The sequence below is a fragment of the Microcaecilia unicolor genome, chromosome 1, assembly GCF_901765095.1.
Source record: "Microcaecilia unicolor chromosome 1, aMicUni1.1, whole genome shotgun sequence".
In the NCBI taxonomy this organism is placed as follows: Eukaryota; Metazoa; Chordata; class Amphibia; order Gymnophiona; family Siphonopidae; genus Microcaecilia; species Microcaecilia unicolor.
In genome coordinates, this window is record NC_044031.1 from 509,829,002 (window position 1) to 509,850,505 (window position 21,504).

General features: G+C 44.7%; 1 protein-coding gene across 3 annotated transcripts in view; it reads left to right on the forward strand.

Annotated features, from left to right (window-relative positions):
- Window positions 1-10,073: 10,073 nt before the first annotated feature.
- CSPP1 (centrosome and spindle pole associated protein 1) overlaps window positions 10,074-21,504 on the forward strand; it is a 370,862-nt gene continuing 359,431 nt past the window's right edge. For all 3 annotated transcript variants that reach the window (XM_030215269.1, XM_030215277.1, XM_030215287.1), the window contains exons 1-3: window positions 10,074-10,395; window positions 18,328-18,439; window positions 20,476-20,590. In XM_030215269.1, the coding sequence (XP_030071129.1) occupies window positions 18,341-18,439; window positions 20,476-20,590 (214 nt within the window). In that variant the 5' untranslated portion in view covers window positions 10,074-10,395; window positions 18,328-18,340. The remainder of the gene's footprint in view (window positions 10,396-18,327; window positions 18,440-20,475; window positions 20,591-21,504) is intronic.

Genomic DNA, 21,504 nt, shown 5'->3' on the forward strand with positions numbered 1-21,504 from the left:
TGATCTATTTGATTCAGCCTGAGAATAGCAAGTGGAACAGGTAAGATCTGTAGTGTAAAAAGCTGAATCTGGGGAGAAGTACCCTCAAAGGTTTAGCCCATGCAGCCTTCCACTGATTATCCTTCCCAGGAAATTGGAGAGGAGGCTAAACAGTTTGTGACCCTGATGTGATTCCACACCTGATCATGGACTGTGGAACCTGTCATGCGGGTCGTGATGGAGGGCTTGAGTTAGAGCCTGTCCAAGAGGGACAGAAAAAATCTGATCTAAGCCACGTAAGTGAATACGTGGGATTATCGTTGAGACCAAATCAAAGCGGTTCACAATTAAAATAATAATGGGTACAGCTTATAGTTAAGAAAAGAACATTAAATTTCAAAAGGAAAGACAGTCAATTACATCCAGACGTCTAGCAGTTCCTGAATCTCTCACTGCAGGATCATCCACAGCTAAATTGAAAGTGCCTGTTGAAAAAGATGATTCTTTAAAAGTAGAGTGCGGAAACTGGTGTATGAAGTTTCAAGACGGAGATGCTGTGGTAGGGAGTTACAAAGTGCTGGAGATAGGAAGTAGAAAGAAATTGATCTTGTTGATTCCCATCTTGCCTGAGAGGGACAGGGGGAAACCAGTCTATTATCGTTTAGAGAGCGCAATATTCGAGAAGGTGTGTAAGTATTGTATATAAATATTTTTTATCGATTACTTAATTTTTGTATTAATTGTATTTGGTTTACTTAAGGATGCTTTGTAGATTTTAGGATTGTAATATAATGACTGAAAAGAAGGAAGATTTAACGCCTGTAGGGTGGGTATGTAATGTTAATCCTTTATTGGCCATGGATTCTAAACTCTACAATTAAAAATGTAATAAATTGGCATGGCAAAGTCTAGCCCTTTCTTGGCCTGGCCCAAAGAGGGATCTCTAGCAGCCCATAATTTGGTAGGCTTGTTGAAAACCTTGGAGGGTAAAAGAAGGGTAAAAGTTTGAAAAAGCGTTTATTAATGTTTGAACTTTGGAATAAAGTGAAAAAGGGTGCAGCTAAGAGAACTACTAGTGAGGAATGGAATGAAGTTGAAAGAAAGGAAATTTTAGATGCGGTATCTAAAGAACTTCTGCAGCCACTCCCGTATAACAATGATTCAGGAGCTTCTTCCTCTTCACTATATCCTCCACATACATCTTTGACCATCCTGATCCCTTTGGTACTACTTCCCAATAGGCAACCTAATCCTGAATATTGAGTGCTGGGATTGCTGAAGTTCTAAATTATGCCTCATGCATTTGTGCATCCGTTCCCTTAACTGAATCTAGTAGATACATTTTTTCTAGTACAAAAAGGTTTATTCACCTCTCCATCTCTGAGTCTGATCACTGAGAGTAACAGGGATGATTTGAGGCAGTGTTTCTTCCACTTTTGTCCTCATATTGCAAGGCTATGAGTTTCTGCTTTAGTGATGAAAAATGCAGAGGTGACCACTGACTGCAGATAGAGGTATTTAGGGAAGTGTAAGGGTAAACAATTGAATGATTAGTTGCTCAACTACCCTCAACCAGGAGGCTTGTTTTATTTCCGTATATTCTACCCGTTGCCACTCAGAGTGGCAGTCATTTACCGCCCCCCCCCCCCTGATAAATCCCTCTCTTCCTTCCTTACTGACTTCAATACTGGCTCTCTGTTTTTCTTGAACCCTCATCTCAGTCCCTCATTCTTGGAGACTTTAACATACTCACTGACGACCCATCCGACTCTTACGGTTCTCAGTTCCTCACTCTAACATCCTCCTTCAACCTCCAGCTGTGCTCCACCACTCCTACTCACCAAAATGGCCATTGTCTTGACCTCATCCTCTCCTCTTCCTGCTCACCCTCCAATTTCTACGCCTCAGCTCTTCCTCTCTCTGATCATCACCTGATCACCTTCACACTTCATCACCCCCCCCCCCTCAGCCCTGCCCAACATTAACCACTATTTCCAGGACTCTCCAGGCTATTGACCCTCCCACCTTATCCTCTAGTATTTCTAATCTCCTCCCCTCCATCATGTCCTCCGAGTCTGTCGACAAGGCTGTCTCCGCTTACAATGCCACTTTCTCCTCTGCTCTGGACACCCTCGCACCATCCATCTCCCAGATAATTTTTAACATAAGTATTCTCTATTTTTTGTTTGAATGCACTCCAAAGAGCCTCTTTATCATCTGCAGAGATAAAGACTCTCCAAGGAGTATTTAAAGCTTGTGCTGCAGATCGAGTGCATTTGTAGGTTAGTAGCAGAAGCTTGAACTGAATGCGGTACCTGATCGGAAGCCAATGAAGTGACTTGAGGAGAGGGGTGATATGAGTGTATCGGTTCAGGCGGATGGTACAGTACAAAGAAAAAAAAGCCAACGACAGAATTCCCCTTGTAGTGACATACAACCCAGAGCTGGAGAAACTGAGGAAAATCAAAAGAGACCTACAGCCACTACTTCAGGAAGATGAATTACTGAAAGATATTCCAATCCCCACCAGTGCTGGCCTTCCGACAGCCACCAAATTTAAAACACAAGCTGATCAGAAGTAAACTTCCAACACAGACGGAAAAAGAAAAGGGCACGTTCCCGTGTAACACAGCCAGCTGCAAACTATGCCAAAACATTTCACAAGACCCCACAGTCATTCACAAAGGAAAAATATTAAACATAAAGGACTATTTTACATGCTCATCTTCCAATGTGGTATATATCATTCAGTGTAAGAAATGTAACAAAGGATGCTATATTGGAGAAACAGGCCAGATGCTTAAGACAAGATTCAATCTACACAGACATCACATGAAAATAGCCGGTGCCAGTCAGGCCCCCACCCCTGTGGGCCAACACTTCACAAGACCAGAACACTGCACCAGTGATTTCACAGTAAGAATACTGAAAGGTAATTTTAAAACAGTACAGGAACGTAAGACCTTTGAAATAAGAATGATTGAATATTTTGACACCCAACAAACAGGACTTAATAAGGATCTGGGTTTTCCAACTCATTATAAAACATAAAGCTGTATTTCTCTTTTTATTACCCTCCTCTCACCTACCAACACCCATTCTGTTAGAATATCAATGAAATGCTTTGATGTCCCCATGCATACCCCCACCCTCCCACTCTGTCAGACAGTCAAACTAATGCTTTGATGTTTCTCTCATATATACTATCTGCTTATTTCCGATCTGAGGAAGAAGGGCAACCTTTGAAAGCTAATCAAGAAATGTATTAAGTTATGTCCAATAAAAAAGGTATCATCTTATTTTCTTTTCCATGTTTTATTTTGTTTGATTTCTATTGCTAACCTTTAAGAGTGGACTAACACGGCTACCACACATCTCTACTTAAGATGGCCTGGTGGGATAGATAGTTTGGGATCTATGGTAAAGGATTTACTCATGTTTTTTTTTCTATTTGTATTCTTACTCTAATTGGATGTATTATGTTTTCTTGTGTTTTAGCTTTTTGTAACCATGTTTTAGCTCATACTACTATTATGGTTAATCAGAAGGGTGAAGATGGATGTGACAGACTCTAGGGTAGAATAAGTGCAGCTACAGATAAGAGTGGAATGTGAAATCAGTGATGACAGCATTTCTGGAGGGATGAAACTGAGGAGTATTTTAAAAGGAACATACTGATCTGAAAGCAGGGAGCACATATAAAAACTGCCAATTGTAATCCTGAACCCTGCCCCTGGGAAGGGGGACTACACTTCAGCCTTAGAGATGTTCTCTTTGCTTGGAGAAAAACTCCTTGGCTGTGTTTAACTTTCTACCTATGCCCCCTTATCAGACAGGCTGCAAGATGCAAGGCTAAACTTTCAGACATTTATTCCTTGGATAAATTAATTTGGATTAAAGAACACAGGAAGAGATACACCATTAGCAAATAATAAATTTATCATAGAAGCTTATTTATTACAAATAGGATAATAGACATCTAATTGCTGTTTTACCAATTACAATTCATAAGTAGTACATACAAATAGTCTTTTTCCTTTCTAATGTTCCTGTGGAGGCATTTACCAGCCTGGAGCAAAAGTGCTACACAGTGCTAGCAAGATTCCTATTTCTGTAGTGATAAACTATTTCCTTGAGAGTTTTAATTTTAAGCTGGGCTGGGGAAAGCAGCGTAAAACACATTTTTGCAGCAAAGTGGTGCACAAAGATGTGAAAGTCGATGCTTCAGAGAAACCCTGGAGGAATAATCCTGGAAACAGAGAATTTTGCTGTTTTGATAAGTGAGAGATTTAATATTTTGGATCGCTTGCAGTATGGCAGTCTTATGTGCGTAATTCAATACTTTCAGAATGACCACTCTAGGTCTCCCATTCTCCAGCTGTCGGGCTCCCAATCGATGCACCCGTTCCATTTGAAATGGCCCCAAATTATCAGATAGGACCAATTCGCTGGGGAACCATCCCTCCATTAAGCCCACTAACTCAATCTCCAGAATAGAATCTTGGAGCCCAACTAACCTGAGGTTGCTCCGCCTGGAACGATTTTCCAAATCCTCCAGTTTATCTTTTCAAGCCTTGAACTCTGTTTGTATACGGGAGTGGGTATCTTCCACCACTTGCATTCTGTCAAGGCCTCCCAGGCATGGTTGATAGTGGCTTACTTCCCTGATTAAATTCTTCCAGGGTGTCCTGAACTTTTCCAAGGTTTTTCGTTAAAGGTGCAAGGCACTTATAAAATTAAGAGTGGCAAAATGAGGTCAGATTCTAAGTGAAATTGGGGATTATTTGGGTAGTGTTACAGGAGAACAGTCAACTAACATCTTCCTCTGAGCATAGCGTCACGTGACACCCCCCTCCCCATGTAAGTAGCTTTAGTTAATGAACACACATCAAACAGTGACTGACTTACAGTACAGCAGTAAACAATCTACTTTTCAAAAATGTCCAGATTTGAGTTTGACCGAGTCTGAGGCTAAGAGGCTCATTTTCAAAGCACTTAGCCTCCCAAAGTTCCATAGAAACCTATGGAACTTAGCCTCCCAAAGTGCTTTGAAAATATGCCTCCAAGTGTACTTACCTGTTGTGGAACAGCTGGAGAATGGCCTGATGAAAGGGAATTTTCAAGCACACCTGGATAGATTACATCTTATGATCTACCGACGGAGGCTTTCTTTGGCATGGTGCAACTTTGTACATAGTCAGTACGAGAAGGGAATACGTGAAAGAGAGAGTGTGGACCTATTCCATATGTTGCAGGAGTGAGGTTCATTACTGTTTTTGGCTTATGGAGACTGGCTATAAGGGAAGTTCAGTGGTGGTAACAGGTTTTACCTAACCAGGCTCCTCAGGAGACAGCATCCAGGCAGAGATCATGTTCATGTTTCTGTCACTAGTAGCCGTAACACTATCTGCTGGGGTGAAAAGACATATTGCACCTCACAGTGCCTTAACACTCTGCCTTGGTGCTAGCATGCCTGGGGCTCCTCAGATGTCATTGAAAACCAGTTGCTCAATGATGAGTTAGGAGATCTAAAAGTGATCTGCCCCCCGATCGAGATATCTGCATTCAGATTTTGACAGAGGGCCCCTGATTATCAGCTTGCTGCTCTAGACCAGTGGTTCTCAACCAATGTGTCCCCAAGAGGTAGGAGATGTGTCACAATTTGGTATAGACAATAAGCCTATGCTTTCATTTGCAATCATCTAGGCTTGAAAACTGGAGAGTTCAGATACCTTAAAGTCAAGTTCTTAAAATCACCATAACTGGTCTTTATTTCTGCTTCCTATCCCCAGCAATAACTGCTGCCACCAGCTCCAACTGGAAATGTTGCATCTCTGCTGTCTACAGGTTCTATTTGCTACATATACTACTACTTATCATTTGTATAGCACTACTAGACATATGCAGAACTGTACACATTATATGCAGATACTTTCTCTGTCCCTAAAGGGCTCACAATCTTGATGTACCTGGGGCAACGGAGGGTTAAAAGACCTGCCCATGATCACAAGGAATTGCAGTGGGAATCGAACCCAGGTCCCCAGGATCAAAACTCAGTGTACTAACCATTAGGCTACTTACTCCAGTCATATTTTCTGAGTAGCATACAGTACAATAGGAGAACTTCTATTCCGCTACTTGCCAATAGGCTTAGTGAGGATTACAAAGGTGTTTTAAAAGTAGGGAACAAAACATCCCAGATTACAATTTAAACTTAATGTTAATTACAGGAAATAGTACAGCATAGTTTATTTTATTTATTTATTAGGATTTATTTACTACCTTTTTGAAGGAATTCACTCAAGGTGGTGTACAGTAAGAATAGATCAAGCATGAGCAATAGACAATTACAGCAGTAAAAATATTAAAAAACAATACAAAGTATGGCAAGGTATACTATTTACAATGTCAACACAACACGTAATAGAACATTATAGGTGATAGCGAAGGGTAAAGCAAAGATGTAACATATAGAAGGGTAAGAATGTAGGAAGACTTAGACAGTAAGGCGATTGATTTAAAGAAAGTTGCACATGAGGTCAGAGAAATCCTATATAATAATTCTCACCACCAACGTTCTAATGTCGGACTGGCTGTGTCCGTGGCTCCTGGAGTTGCTGAGCTAGGCTGTTTACCTACTCCTCCCCCTGCCTGGGAATCAGCTGTCAGTGCGCCGCTCCCTGCCACTTCGGAGCAAGTGGCAGGGAGCGACGCATCAAAAAACTACAAGCGCGGCACTACAACCCCGCCCTCAGCGCATCACCCAATCCCCCCCCGGCACATCAAACACCCCCCTCCCCTCACATGAAGCACATCAATACCCCCCCCCGGCGCATCAAACCCCATTGCCACCCACAGATGCCAGTAGTAACGCTGTCCGGCTGCTGATGCTTCTCCTGTTGAGCAGCAGCGGCCGCTACAAAAAGAAAACAAGCGTTAAATGTTTCTAAAGCCAGCCCAAATCATTCGCAAATGCCTGAGTCTTACAACTCAGTTTCTGTAGCCGCTCCTCCTCTCGCCTCCATGTCACAGCCCCTGGAGTAAGACCCCGGAGGAGCACAGTGATGTGACAGGCGAGAGGAGGAGCGACTGCAGAGACTGCGTTGTAAGACTCGGGCATTTGCAAATGATTTGGGCTGGGTTTAAAAACATTTATCGCTTCTTTTCTTTTTGTAGCGGCCGCTGCTGCTCAACAGGGGAAGCAGCAGTGGCCAGACAGCGTTACCACTGGCAGCTGCGGGTGGCGAGGGGGGTTGATGCGCTGGGGGGGGAGGGGAGGGTCGCTGGACATGGGTAGCTGCAGGGGGGGACAGGGGGAGAGGAGGGCCGCTGGACGCGGGGCAGGGGAGAGGGAGGTGGGCCCTGTGAGAGGGTGGGTGGGGGCTCACACTCACGGTCTCTCACATACACTCTCTCTGACACACTCCCTGTCTATCACACTATCTCTCTGTCACACACACACAGTCTCTATCTCTCTATGACACACACACTCCATCTCTCACACACTCTCTCTCTCTCACACATACACACTCTGAGGAAAACCTTGCTAGCGCCCGTTTAATTTGTGTCAGAAACGGGCTTTTTTTTTTTTTTTTACTAGTGGTTAAATGTTATCTCAGCTAGAGTAGGAGTGGATAAACATGTCCTGCTGCAGTATATGCAGCCTGAGCTGTGTGTTTAATGTTAATTACAGGAAATAGTACAGCATAGTTGCAGAGTTTATTTTGTTGTTTCACAAAGCAGAGGGATTTTGTGTTGCTGTTGTTGAAGTGATGCCAGAATTTGAAAACACATTTGATTTGCATGTCAAGTAAGAAAAACTTACTGTTAAAAATGAAATATTTAGGGGTTGATAGTCAAAGCAATTTAACCAGCCATTGGCTACTGTCCAGTTTTGCTTGTTTGGGGCTATAAGTGAAAATGTCCAGTTAGCACTACCAGCTATTTTGAGGGTGTTAAAGTGGTAAGTCAGCACTTGGACAGTTAAGTGCTGAATATCTGCACGTAAACAGTCAAGATCACTACTGCATAAATAGGACAGAATAAAAGTCAATCCTATCTTTATGTGGTGCCCTTCCAGGGCCGTGCTGACACGGTAAGCAAGGTAAGCAACGCAGGGGGGCGCGCCACTCACTTGCAAAATCTTCTACCTGAATTTGTGATTCTCCTCTCTCCCCTGCCCTTCCCACATCAGGAAGTGAAGGTAGCCCTGCAGTGCTGAGACAGACATGCTGCTCTGCTAAAGCTGCTTCAAAGAGTACAACCAGCAGCTATTTATGGCTTTGGTGTGTGAACAACTTTCATTCAGGGTGAGCTGGAACAACATTCAAATTAAAGAGAACAGGTTTGGAGGCAGGTGTGCAAGTGAGACTGGGGAGAAATAAAAAATAAATAGTGTAATTGTTATCTGTAAGTGGTTCAAAGTTTTTGTTTTTTGAGCATGTACACTGAGAGGAGGGCATGACTGCAATGATGTGTACATAATTATCATATCTACAGCTAAAATCCATTTAATTGGCTAAGGTTCAAAGAGGAAGTTTAGCTGACGTATAGTGTATAATAGCTGGTAAGTAAAAATCAGATTGCTTTTTTGTGTGTTTGTTTTTATATAAACATTCTGCTTGGATAGGGAGAGTTTGTGATATTTGAAAATACATTTTGCTTTAATGAAATTGCTAAACTTTAGAGTCAGAGACTTATCAATGAGGGATACATACAGTGGAAAGGAAGTCCTGGAAACAGAGTTAAGAGGACAGATACCAGCAACAGAATCAGATACTGGGCCAGCATGATCAGAAAAAGAAAGTCACCAGCCAACAAAGGTAGAAAAAAATCGTTTTATTTTCATTTTAGTGTTTGGAATATGTCCACTTTGAGAATTTACATCTGCTATCTTATTTTGCAATGTATAGCAGTCTCCAAGAGACTGGGCTCCCAGTGAGCCAGGGAGGTCAGACTGTGTAAATGAGATGAAGAGACCCCCCCCCCCCCCACTGTAACAAAGACAGGAACATGCATAATCAAAGCTTAGGTCTCTGCAGTTACAAGGGCTGGCCATTCCTAATTATGCTAATAGTTTTTAATAGGCTAAGTCCCACTGAAAAGCCTCTTTATAAAGGCAGTGCTTTCTCTGGAGAGCAGTGTTAAGAAAGAGCAGGAATTGTGTTTATTTTTTTAAACTGCTTTCCTGTGTAAGCTGATTTACAGTTTTCTAGTATATGCTTGACATTGAAGGGTGTGGTAGACCCTTTTGTCAGGTCTGGCTGGGCCTGTAGTTTTCAGTCTAAAGGAAAGACAGGTAGCAATGGAGAAGCATCTAATTTTTTTTTTTTGTTACATTTGTACCCCGCGCTTTCCCACTCATGGCAGGCTCAATGCGGTATACATGGGGCAATGGAGGGTTAAGTGACTTGCCCAGAGTCACAAGGAGCTGCCTGTGCCTGAAGTGGGAATTGAACTCAGTTCCTCAGGACCAAAGTCCACTACCCTACCCACTAGGCCACTCCTAATGAAGAAGCAGGGGGGGGGGGGGGGCACCAGAGACCCTTGGCACGGCCCTGTGCCCTTCTGCCACTTAAGTCAATGACAAAGTCTGGAATAAGGCTAGTGGTAGTCAGCAAAATGAGTACTGCCAGTTGAATATCAACCCCTTAGTTTTTTTTGTTCAGCTGTGAATGTTGTGTATCACAACAGCCCCACTGCTCTAGAAGACCATGCTGTACTCCTCCATTTTCGTAACAAGGATCAACGTCGTTGCCATTGCCTGACCTCCTGGTGTACAGCTCGGCTCCCCTCTATAACTTATGAAATAAGTGCAGAATCACCAATCCGTCATTCTGCTTCCACGGGGTCAGGAGCTGCATGCAGTGAGAGGATAGCGCAGAGATGTGAACTGGTCACGTGACTCGGCACGCTTGTGCTTGGGGGGGGGGCGGAGCACCGAACAATGCCGGCATGTACAACGTAGATGGGGGCAGCAGCGGAGGTGTTGCGCCGCGCCGTGGCAGCACTGCAGCCGTGCGTGGAGTTAGTAGAAGCTCGATGCCCTGTAGGCAGTACGCGTGGTCTGTAGCGCATCTCTGTAAGGCCCGGGAAAGCGTCAAGCTGTGTGGACCAATAGAGGCGACCCTCGGAGCTGGGACAGCAATGGGCATTAGCAATATACCCCACGGAGTGGAACAGAGATCTGTGATGCACCGGTTGTTGGTGGGCGGGGCCTGAGAGGAAGGACGAAACGGGTCTCCGCCCAGCGTGGAGGTAGGAAAGGACCCGCGTCCCGCGCTGACCGTCACCGTAGTACAGCGGCTTGGTGTAGACTTAAGTGTTCAAAGCGGGATCCTTGTCCAGATTGGACCGTGTAAACAAAAGCTCCACGCGGCTTTTTCCTGTCCATGCGTTGTCCGGAGGACTTACCAGGTGAGCAAAATTCTGGAGTGAACTATATATATCTGTAAAGGGTAATTTTTTTTTTCTTTTGCCGAGGCCTTAGCAGGAGGACTTACCGGGTGAGCAGTGTAGTTCTGATGGGCTCTCGCCTACTCTTGTCGTGAAACGGACGTTGTGTTGCGTTTAAGCTTTAGTGTAGAAGAAAGGCAATAGGCATAGCGGCAGACTTGGGTCTGCTTGTTGCTTTGAACTTTCCAGAAGCGCCTTTTTGCCAGCGCTGGCCCTGCCCACAGCTGTTGCTTGGAAACAGAAAGCTTGCAAACTGTGGGACTAGAGACAGTCGGGAAGCAGTAGTGTGTGGCGACGGTGAGGTTGCGGCCTGTCCGATCCCCAGAGGAAGGCTCGGTGGTAGGTTTCGGGGTAGGTTCTGCTGCAAGGGCCGGCCCAAGCATTAGGCAAGACCAGATGGCCGCCTAGGGCAGTAGCTTCGGGCTGGGGCGGCAGCAAAGAGTAAACAATAGATCCGGACGGCCACTCAAACTGCCAAAACTACCCACACGTATATCTGCGTGAAGGGTGGACAACAAATAGCCCGTTTACCTGAGTGCAATAACTTTTGGAATCTGCTCGTACGCGATATCTACACATGCAGATAGAAGGGGGTCTGAAAGTTTATGGGAAGAGGGATATGGCTGGAGGTTTGCCTAGGGCACCCAATACTCTTGCACTGATTCTGACTACTGCCATGGCGTTTGGACACAGATTGGATACTGCAGGATGGAGAAAACACTTGTTCTCGCTTTGTAATAAGATACTGTTTCACCTGTTACCTTCTAAGAGTGCTGATCACTGTAGTGGAAAAAACATCCTTCTAGGATGGATTTTATCTAATTGTCTCTGTTGCTGATGTGCTAGAGTAGTGGGATTAGGACCGGAAAGCACTTGGACAGTGTTTTTGTTTCCCATGGCCTTGTGCCTCCTACATTGTGCAGATAAAAAAATTTCTGAGGTGGATCCTGCATGATCCAAGTGGCAGAAGACAGTTTATTGTTTGAAGTGCTTGTTTGACATTTGCTTATGTTGAATTGTGATGCTGTGTTTATGTATCTGTGTTCTTTGGCTTCTCCATGGACAAGCAGGATGAGTCAGCCACACATGGGTGGGTAATCCAACAGCGCCATGAATGAGTTAGCGCTTCTGAAGTTCAGAAGAACCTTTTTCCTTGCTCTTCTGAGCATGTCAGGCAGCCCCTGGCCTCACCCATTTCCTCGCCAGACTGGATGGACTGTACAGGTCTTTATCTGCTGACATCTACTATGTTACTATGTTCTGTCCACCTGACCATGTGGACAGATATATTTTTGCTTTCTTTAAAGTTTCCGCTTTTTCTCCATGTGCCCTGCAATATGACAACCAGAAAGACCCATAGTAGCATCTAAAGATGAAATTATGACCTGCATTTGCAAGTGTGTGGCGGTGCCCAGGGATAGACCAGGGCTTGCCATTAGTAATGGTCTACCTATGAATTTTTTCCCTTTTATTATAAATACATAGGCCCTAGGTGTTGCAAGGGACAGTTTTTTTTTATTTTTGGACTGCATTCGTAGCTAGGTGCTTCCTTCTCATGTGGACTAATCACGAGATGCTGAGCAGTAGTGGGATGGGACCCTCCATGGCACAGAGTGATCCCTCCCCACAGTCTGTTGAGTGCCACCTGACTCTCTGAACTTCTGGCAGTACCTTCAGGAATTACTATGCTCGCCAGGACAAACTAGGAAAGCAACACGGGGTCAGTCGGTGAGCTCTTCCCTCAGAGGAACCAGATCTCTGGTGCCCCCGGTGGCATTCTCAGTGCCATGCACATTCTCCTGTGCAGGTCTGTGGATTGGGCTGCATCTGGCACCGGCATAAAGCCTGCTTCTGTGGTGGTGGTTTTGGTGTCAGGAGCATGCAGACCTTGCAGGCTTCGCACCCCTGTTCTGCTGTCTGTGCTGGTGGAGGGCTTGCTTTGGTGCTTGGCACCATCCACCCTGAAGCAGAGTGAGGGTTCTGTTCTGTTTATGGGCCCCAGGCATTAATGTTGTGCCACATCTGTGGTGCGGGTTTTCCTGCCAGCCTGCTGCTGGGAGCTGCTGCCAGTTCCGAAGCGGGGCATGCCCATTATATCTTCTGGATGCGATGCATTTTAGGCCAACCCCGTCCTTCTCTCAGTGCTGATTGTTGGCTTATCTGCATATGGGCAGTGCTGCCTTACAGCTATGTCATGCAAGGTTCCGCTTTAGGAGTTATGGACCAAGAAAGGGATCTGGGAGTCATCATGGATAGCATGTTGAAATCTTCAGCTCAATGTGCTGCGGCGGCTAAGAAGGTGAACAGAATGTTGAGTATTATTAGAAAAGGGATGGAAAACAAGCATGAGGATGTTATAATGCAGTTATATCGCTCCATGGTGCGACCGCACCTGGCGTATTGTGTTCAGTTCTGGTCGCCTCATCTCAAAAAAAGATGTAAAGGAATTGGAGAAGGTGCAGAGAAGGGCGACAAAAATGATAAAAGGGATGGGACAACTACCCTATGAGGAGAGGTTAAGACGGCTAGGACTCTTTTTAGCCTGGAGAAAAGGCGGCTGAGGGGGTGATATGATAGAGGTCTACAAAATAATGAGTGGGGTAGAGCGGACTGATGTGAAGCGTTTGTTTACGCTTTCTAACAATAACAGAACCAGGGGACACAAGATGAAATTAGAATGTGGTAGGTTTAAAACAAATCAGAGAAAGTTTTTATTTACTCAGCGCGTAGTTAGACTCTGGAACTCATTGCCGGAGAAGGTAGTGATGGCAGCTGGCCTTGCTGAGTTTAAAGGGGGTCTGGACAGATTCCTGAAGGAAAAGTCCATTGATCATTATAGGGCTTGGATTGGCCGCTGTCGGAGACAGAGTGCTGGGCTTGATGGACCTTTGGTCTTTTCCCAGCGTGGCAGTGCTTATGTACTTACGTACAGTCCTGATGCTGCAGTCGCCTTTCTGCAGGTTTTACACTGGGGAAGAAGCTAAGGGCCTCCTGCCTCCAGAGCCTGACTCAAGATGATGCTGATGATGCTCCACTCGCCTTTCAGGCCCTAGTTCCAACACCACCTAAGGCCAGCTCCTCCTTCACTGACAAAACTGGCTTCCCTCCTGTACCGATGACTCGATGCTCTTCTTTCCACAACTTCTCCCTCTCAGTACCAGTGATCTGGCACATGGAGGGATAAAAGCTGGGTGGGCTCCACCAATTGGTGCTAACTCTTCTTCTGTCACTTTCCAGAAAGAGTTTCCTTGACTTCCATAGACCTCCAAGCTTCATAGGCAGTTGAATGTACTGGCTTATAAGAGCCATTGCCATACCAGCAACTAGGGATTGTAAATTAAGGCTGGAAATTGGTTTGCAATCATAGAGAGGTCCTGGCCCCTTCCATAATCTAATTTCTCTGTGCTAGAGAAAAACACCCGCATCTTGAAGCATCAACACTGTGTGCTCCTTGGTGCAAAAAAAAAAAAAATCCCTCCTTTGAGCCTAGATGAGCTCAGTTTGAGCTGAACTCAGTTTTGAGGCACATGTAAGGAGCCTTGGGGGTCCTAGCACCAAATTGCAGTGCTGGGTACCCTGCTTGTTGATGATATCAAAACTGGATTACTGTTATGCACTTTACACTGGTCTGACTACAAAGGGTCTGCACCAGCTCCAGTTGATTCAGAATGCTGATGCAAGACTAATAGAAGGTTGTAAGCAATGTGACCACATTGCGACATTTTTTGCAAAAACTTCACTGGCTACTAGTACAATACAGGGCTAAAGTTAAAAATCTTTCTGAGCTCCTTGTGAGTCTGGGCAAGTCACTTAACCCTCCATTGCCTGCCGCATTGAGCCTGCCATGAGTGGGAAAGCGCGGGGTACAAATGTAACAAAACAAAAAAAAATCTTCAAGGTACTTAAAGGAAATGGCCAAGAGTACTTGAACAGGATCTCCCTCTGTACACCTCCAAGATCACTAGGGTCCTCCCAAGGAGTATTGTTTACCATACCCTTCCCAATGGACATTACACGATGTGATATCCTACAAGCAAGCCTTCTCTGGAGTAGCCCCCACACTCTGGAATGCACTCTGTGAAAGCCTTTGCTTAACATAAGACTATATCTACTTCAGGAAGCAGATGAAAGCTTGGTTCTTCACACAGGCCTTCAACCCCATCCTCGGGGCACACCTAGCCAGTCAGGTTTTAAGGATATCCACAATAGATGTGCATGAGATTAAATTTGCACACTAAGGAGGGAGTGAATGTAAATCTCTTATATGCATAAGAGTAGCCATACTGGGCAACCCAATGGTCTATCTAGCCCAGTATCCTGTTTTGCAAACAGTAGCCAAGCCAGGTCACGAGTACCTGGCAGAAACCCAATTTGCAGCAACATTCCATGCTACCAATCCCGAGGCAAGCAGTTGCTTCCCCATGACTGTGACAAAAGTAAACAGGGCCTTCAGCGTGGAACCACACTGCTTAATGCTTAGAACTACTCAGATTGCATTTATAAAAATGCACGTTAACTTCTGCCAACAAAGATGCAAGCTGCTGATATGCAGACTACAGAATAGAATGAATATAAACAACTCTGAGAGCTGAGAACCTGCAAGGCCATGCCGTTTTCCAATCAATCAGTGACAAGAGTGTCAGTGAAGACATCTTCCTGTACAAAATTTCAGAAAGAAATGTCCCTTTCTCACCTTTTCTATGGCTTAGAGGAAATACCATAAGTCAGACTTAACTTAAATGTTTCTTAACCCACATTATTATGTTTTGTTTTTAATGTTTGTAGCAGTTGAAAACAAAGTAAATAGGATGTTGGGAATTATTCAGAAAGGAATGGAGAATAAAACAATGCAATAATGCTTGAGTACTGTATGCAGTTCTGGTCACTTCTCTGAAGAATGATATAATGGTACTAGGAAGGGTACAGAGAAGAGTGACAAAAATAATGTGTTGGAATGGCTCCCTAGTAAATCAAGTTTAAACAGGTCAGGGATCTTTCACTTGTAATAGAGGTTAATAAAATCACGAGTGAGGTGGAACAGACTAATAGGGAATGGTTATTTTATAGCTTTTCCAATAGGACTAGGGATACTCCCTAAAATAACCAGTAGCAGATTTAAAACAAAATTTAAAATGTTTTTTTTTTTTCAGTACACAAACAGTGGAACTTATTTCTGGAGGATGTGGTCGGAGCATCTAGTATAGCTGTCTAAAAGGGGTTTGGACAAATTCCTGGGGAGAAAGTCCACAAACAATTATTAGCCAGGTAGGCTTGGGAAAGTCACTGCTTATCACTTGGAGTGAGCAACAAAAAACAGATCTACTCTTTTGTATCTGCTGGGTGCTTTATGGTGACCCAGTTTGGCCACTCTTGGAAATAGGATGCTGGGATTGATGGATTCTTGATCTGAGTTGATTTGACATGGCATATCTTTATGTTCGTATTTTGCCGTATTGGGATGTAAAACTGAGCATCATTGGTATGGCTAAACATAATTAACATCCATTTCCTTTATTTTTCCATGTACACATTATAAAGCATTGGTGAAGGGCTGAACCCTGTGGGTCCCCATGTTTCAGTGGCCAGGTAGTCGATTTACAAATTATCCAAGTGACTCTGCTAAAACTTAATTAAAATATACGGTACCCCACATCTATTTTCATATGCCTGTTAATTACAATTTTATGATCTGTGGTGTCAGATGTTGACAAGAACAGACTGTCCTTGTACTACTAGATCTACTGACTGTCCTTGTACTACTAGATCTATCTAACTTGGGGGTTCTCAACCCAGTCTTTGGGACACACCTTACCAGTCAGCTTTTCACAACATTCACAATGAAAATGCATAAGAAACTAGCACTGCCTCCACACTATGCAAATCTATTTAATGCACACTCATCATGGGTATCCTGAAATTATGATTGGCTAGGGATGTCTCTAAGGGCTGGGTTAAGAACCTTGATCTAGCTCCTTCAGTTATGGAGTGGAGGAGGAGTAGCCTAATGGCTAATGCAGTGGGCTTAGAACCTGAGGAACTGGGTTAGATTCTCACTGCAGTAGCTTGTGACCCTGGGCAAGTCACTTAACCCTCTATTGCCCCAGGTAACGTAACACAAAACACAACACAACCACTTTATTTCTGTAGCCCGCAATACCTTGTAGTTCGATGTGGGTTCCCTACAAAGAAGCTAATGTCAGAGGGCTCCGGTGTGAGTGCGCACGGAATACTGCTAAGCTAATGTAAATTAGATTTAAATGAGCTCTCCGGTGTTCCGCCCGTATGATCAGAGCACTGTGCTCTGATCATTTAGGCCGAATACCTCTTCCTCGCCTGCTAGGCAGCCTGGTCTGTCACTGTCAGTGGACCCCTGGACTCACCAATAGCTGAGTCCCTGGTGGCCTTGGGGCCCCCCAAGTCCTCCGCATAATAGCACCACAGGGGGCTAGAGTTCTGCCTTTGACCCCTCTCCCCTCCCGACACAAGGAAACGAAAGCTGGAGGTCCAGTGGATATCCAGCCCCCCTACACCCCCCGTGGACACCAAAAAACCCCCCAACAACCCTGGTGCCCGCCTCCCCCTGTACCTCATGGGTGATGGAGGAGAGAGTAGCACTCCCTCCTCTTCCAGCGCTGCCTCCAACATGGCAGTGCCCTATCCAGAGCACCATGTGATGCTCTAGGCAAGGCTTCCCAGCATAGCCTGGACCTGTCAAACAAGTGCGGGAGAATTGTGCCTGAGCACATGCCCAGACACAATCCTGCACTTCCCCCAATGATCAATACTAATAACATGCCTAAATTTGCATTTTATTAGCATTGATCATTGGGGTGCTAATTCCCCGCACTGTTCCGGTGCTATTTTTTGGGGCGCTTTCAGAACAGCATGGGGAATTAACCGTCGGGGCCTTAGATTGTGAGCTTTGTACCCACAGAAAGGTGGTATATCAAATCCATGACCATTTACCCTGACCCCCTCTGTTCGGTAATGACAGACAAAATCCTGAATAAGATGTGTTTTGGAAATTATTTCCATCTGGACTTTTCTGTTACCTTTTCTGTAAGTTTACCTGGAATACAGAATGAGAGACAGGTCTGCAACATCCTGAGTCATAGGTGACTTAAAATAGCAGATTCTTTCAAGAGTTATCATCCAGTTTAATGTTCCAGGCCTGAGAATTTAGCGTGGAAAAATCTGCTGCCCATTGCTGATAAAAGCTCCTTTTCATTGTCTTTTAGTGAAGAAACAGGATAGTACTTTGAGACATGAGACTCTACAGTGAAGGGGGAAAAAAAAAAAAAAAAGAGTACCTAGCTTTCATTTATTGTAGTTTCCTTGATTGCTGTGTAATGTCCTGAGATTGTTTCCTTTTTGTCTGTTAGTTGTAAACAAACGCGTAATGTTCTCATTAACATTGCAACTAATGTCAAGTATATTGGCATGTAGTTACTTTCTTGGCTGTGAAAAAGCTGTTGTAGAAATTTGCACTAGAAGGCAGTGAACTTACCCTTCAAACAGAAGAGAGAATCTTTGACTCTTTTGGTCTTTAATCCTGCTTATGTGTGATAGAATTTTTAGTTTCTTTATAGCACCTTACTCTTCCCATCGAGGGCCTAAGCCCTCATCTTTTCCTTTAAGGAGGCCACATTTGTTTGCAAAAGAAAAACAAGTAGAGCTTTTACCATTTTTCTTGTTCTATCCATTCCCACTAGCTGCTGTGCTGTTGGGGTTTTTCAGCAGCTGGGCCATTCACTTGAGATTTTCTTGTCCAGAATAAGTTATTGGGAAATGAACATGTGTGCAGCTTGCTTTATGCCTGCATGAAGTCTATCATTTTAACTTTGTATGTACTTGTGCTGTGAGTAAAATGGTAAAATAGTGTGTATCTTCTAGAATCTAGGGGAAGATGGGCGAGGATTTGGATCAATTTATTGAAGACCAAAAGGCCAAGCTGGCACACGACCGAGCTGACCTGGAACGGGACCCTCCATATATGGAGATAAGGGTAAGTCCTTCAAAGAATTGCACAGGTTTTATATTCGGATGTAATGCAGGATTATTCAAGTAACCAGTTCAGGTAAAGGGGTCTGTGAGATCTTGAAAACTCATATAAAATATCTTTTTTTTTTTCCTTGATAATTGAAAAGGTATCGGTAACAAAAGAGCAATCATATTAGGTTTAATGACCACAATTAGAAAAAGGGTGCCGACACATCTACTGTAATAAAAAGCACCGCCAACGTTCTGAAGCTGACTCCTTGGCTTCACTGAAGTGAAGGGTTCGTAAGGTTCGTTACCTTCGTAAATCTGTAACCATCTCTCTCGGCCCCGCCATCGCGCCTCTGATAGGTCCACCGCCCTCGACGTCAACACGTTTTGACATCGAGGGCAGCGGACCTATCAGAGGCGCGAGGGCGGGGCCGAGAGACGGTGACAGATTGACGAATCTGACGAACCTTACCAACCCTTCACTTCAATGAAGCCACGGAGTCAGCTTCACAACGTTGCAGGTGCGTTCTCTAACACTACACAGCTCATAGATTTTCAAATTAAACATCGCAGGGTGCCTGGGGGGGGGGGGGGGAAAGAGGGGGCAACTACCCTGGAACTGGGAGGGAGGGAGAGAGGGGGGCAATGACCCTGGAACTTGGAGGGGGACCAGGCGGACCCTGGAACTGGGAGGGAGGGGGGGCCCTGGCAAACACTCTCATTCTCACACACAATCACAGCTCCTTAATTTTTCAATTAAACATCGCAGGGTGGCTGGAGGGGGGGGGGGGGGCAACTACCCTGGAACTGGGAGGGAGGGAGAGGGTGGGGGCAACGACCTTGGAACTGGATGGGTGGGTGGATGGGAGGGGGGGTGAACCTGAAACTGGGAGGAAGGGGGGGGGGGCCGATCCTGCAACTTGGCGGGGGGGGGGGGGGGCGACCCTGGAACTTGGAGGGCGGGCGGACCCTGGCACACACTCTCATTCTCGCACACACTCGCACACAGTCTCACTCTCTCTGTCACATTCACTCTCTGTCACACTCACTCTCACACACACTCTGTATAAAACACACTCTCCGAGGAAAACCTTGCTAGCGCCTGTTTCATTGGTGTCAGAAACGGGCCTTTTTTCCTAGTCATTTATAAACTACTCAAATGTTAAACACCTAATAAGAGTGTCATGAGCATTATAAGCTTTTCAGAAAAATTGTTACAGAATAATTTTAAGGGGTATCGGAGGCAAAAGCTATGTTGTAGGACAGTGATCTTTCCTAATTCTTATGTCTGTGCTATTTTGAATCCAAATGAGCTGAAGGAGAGCTGTAAATTATCTTCCTATATGGGGCCACAACACTACTTACTTTTAGTCTTTCACTGTGGGTATCCTCAAGGAGGTAGGCATTTCCAAGTATGTAAGTACTGCCATACTGGGATAGACCAAAAGTCCATCAAGCCCACCATCCTGTTTCCAACAGTGGCCAATCCAGGTCACAAGTACCTGGCAAGATCCCAAAACAGTACAATACATTTTATGCTGCTTATTCTAGAAATAAACAGTGGATTTTCCCCAAGTCATTTTAATAATGATTTATGGACTTTTCCTTTAGGACGCCATCCAAACCTTTTTTTAAACCCCACTAAGCTAACTGCTTTTACTACATTTTCTGGCAATGAATTCCAGAATGTAATTACACGTTGAGTGAAGAAATATTTTCTCTGATTCGTTTTAAATTTACTACTTCGTAGCTTCATTGTGTGCCCCCCTAGTCCTAGTATTTTTGAAAAGAGTAAACAAGCGATTCACGTCTGTTTCACGTTCAAGCTGTTTCTTATTCTTAATTACATTCTGTTTCGAATTTCTGTAATTACTGACTTCTTTTTCAGATTTCTGTGCAAGGATGAGACAGTATGTTAATGAAACTTTCAGAAATGATATGCTTAAAAATTTTTTTTTTAAATGGAGTTTTTGTAGCTTATGTGACTGTCTAGCGCTTACAGAATGTGTCTCTTTAAAATCTCACCCCTTCGTATCTGTTTGTATTTTACAGAGCAAAAATGATGAGCCTCTGTCTGTATCTGATAAACTGATCTTGATGGCCAAGGAAAACATACCACCAAATATTCAACCTAAAAAAGAAATCAACCAGCTGAGCCTTACTCATGGTATGTTAGTAGTGGGACCCCATTTGCACTTAGTCTTTTTTTTTAGATCTCTTGTAGCTGTCCTTTCTCTATAGAATAAATAGCTTCTGGTATGTTATACTCTATTTATTTACTAGCTGTTAAGCCCGTTAAAACGGGCGAGATTTGTGTTTTTCAAAATGTAATAATTCTCACCTCCATGTCCAGCAAACCTCCTCTCTCCCCTGGCCTCACCCCGTCCACTGACCCTCCCCTCTCCCCTGCTCCTCCCCCCATGTCCAGCAACCCTCCTCTCTGCCCTGCTCTCTCCCCCCTCCGTGCCGTGCCCCCTGCACTGACATGAGAGCGCCTCTCACCTCCATCTGGAAGCGCTGCAGGCAGCAGCCGATCACTTTGCTGCTGCCTGCAGCGCTTCCACATGGAGGTGAGAGGCGCTGTCATGTCAGTGCAGGGGGGCAGGAGTGGTGGCGACAACGACGACGTCGGGGATGGGGGGTGGAGGTTGTTTCGCCGGCGATGTTGGTTCGTTTCAACTTTCCAGGCTCCAGCGGCAGGCAGCGTCCAACTCCGTTTCCCTCTCTGTTCCGCCCTCTGACGACATCACGTCTTGACGCGAGGGCGGGACAGAGAGGGAAGTCTCTACTGCGCATTTGCGGGTGAGTCGGTCACTTGCCATTTATATGTTATATGTTTGATAGAGCTAACTTTGGGGCCCTTTTACTAAAGTATATTAAGCACTTAGAGCTGGATTCAGTAGGCGTCATTTATAGAATTCCTTAGTTAATATGCAGTTAATGCCTGGAAGTATGCTCCTGTGCAACCATGTTAATGGGTTTTGCAGTGGTTTGCCTGTTACCACATATTAAACTGTGCATTACTGAATTAATCAGGATTTTTCTGTCAGGAAAAATGGTATGGCTGGAGGATGGGTATGG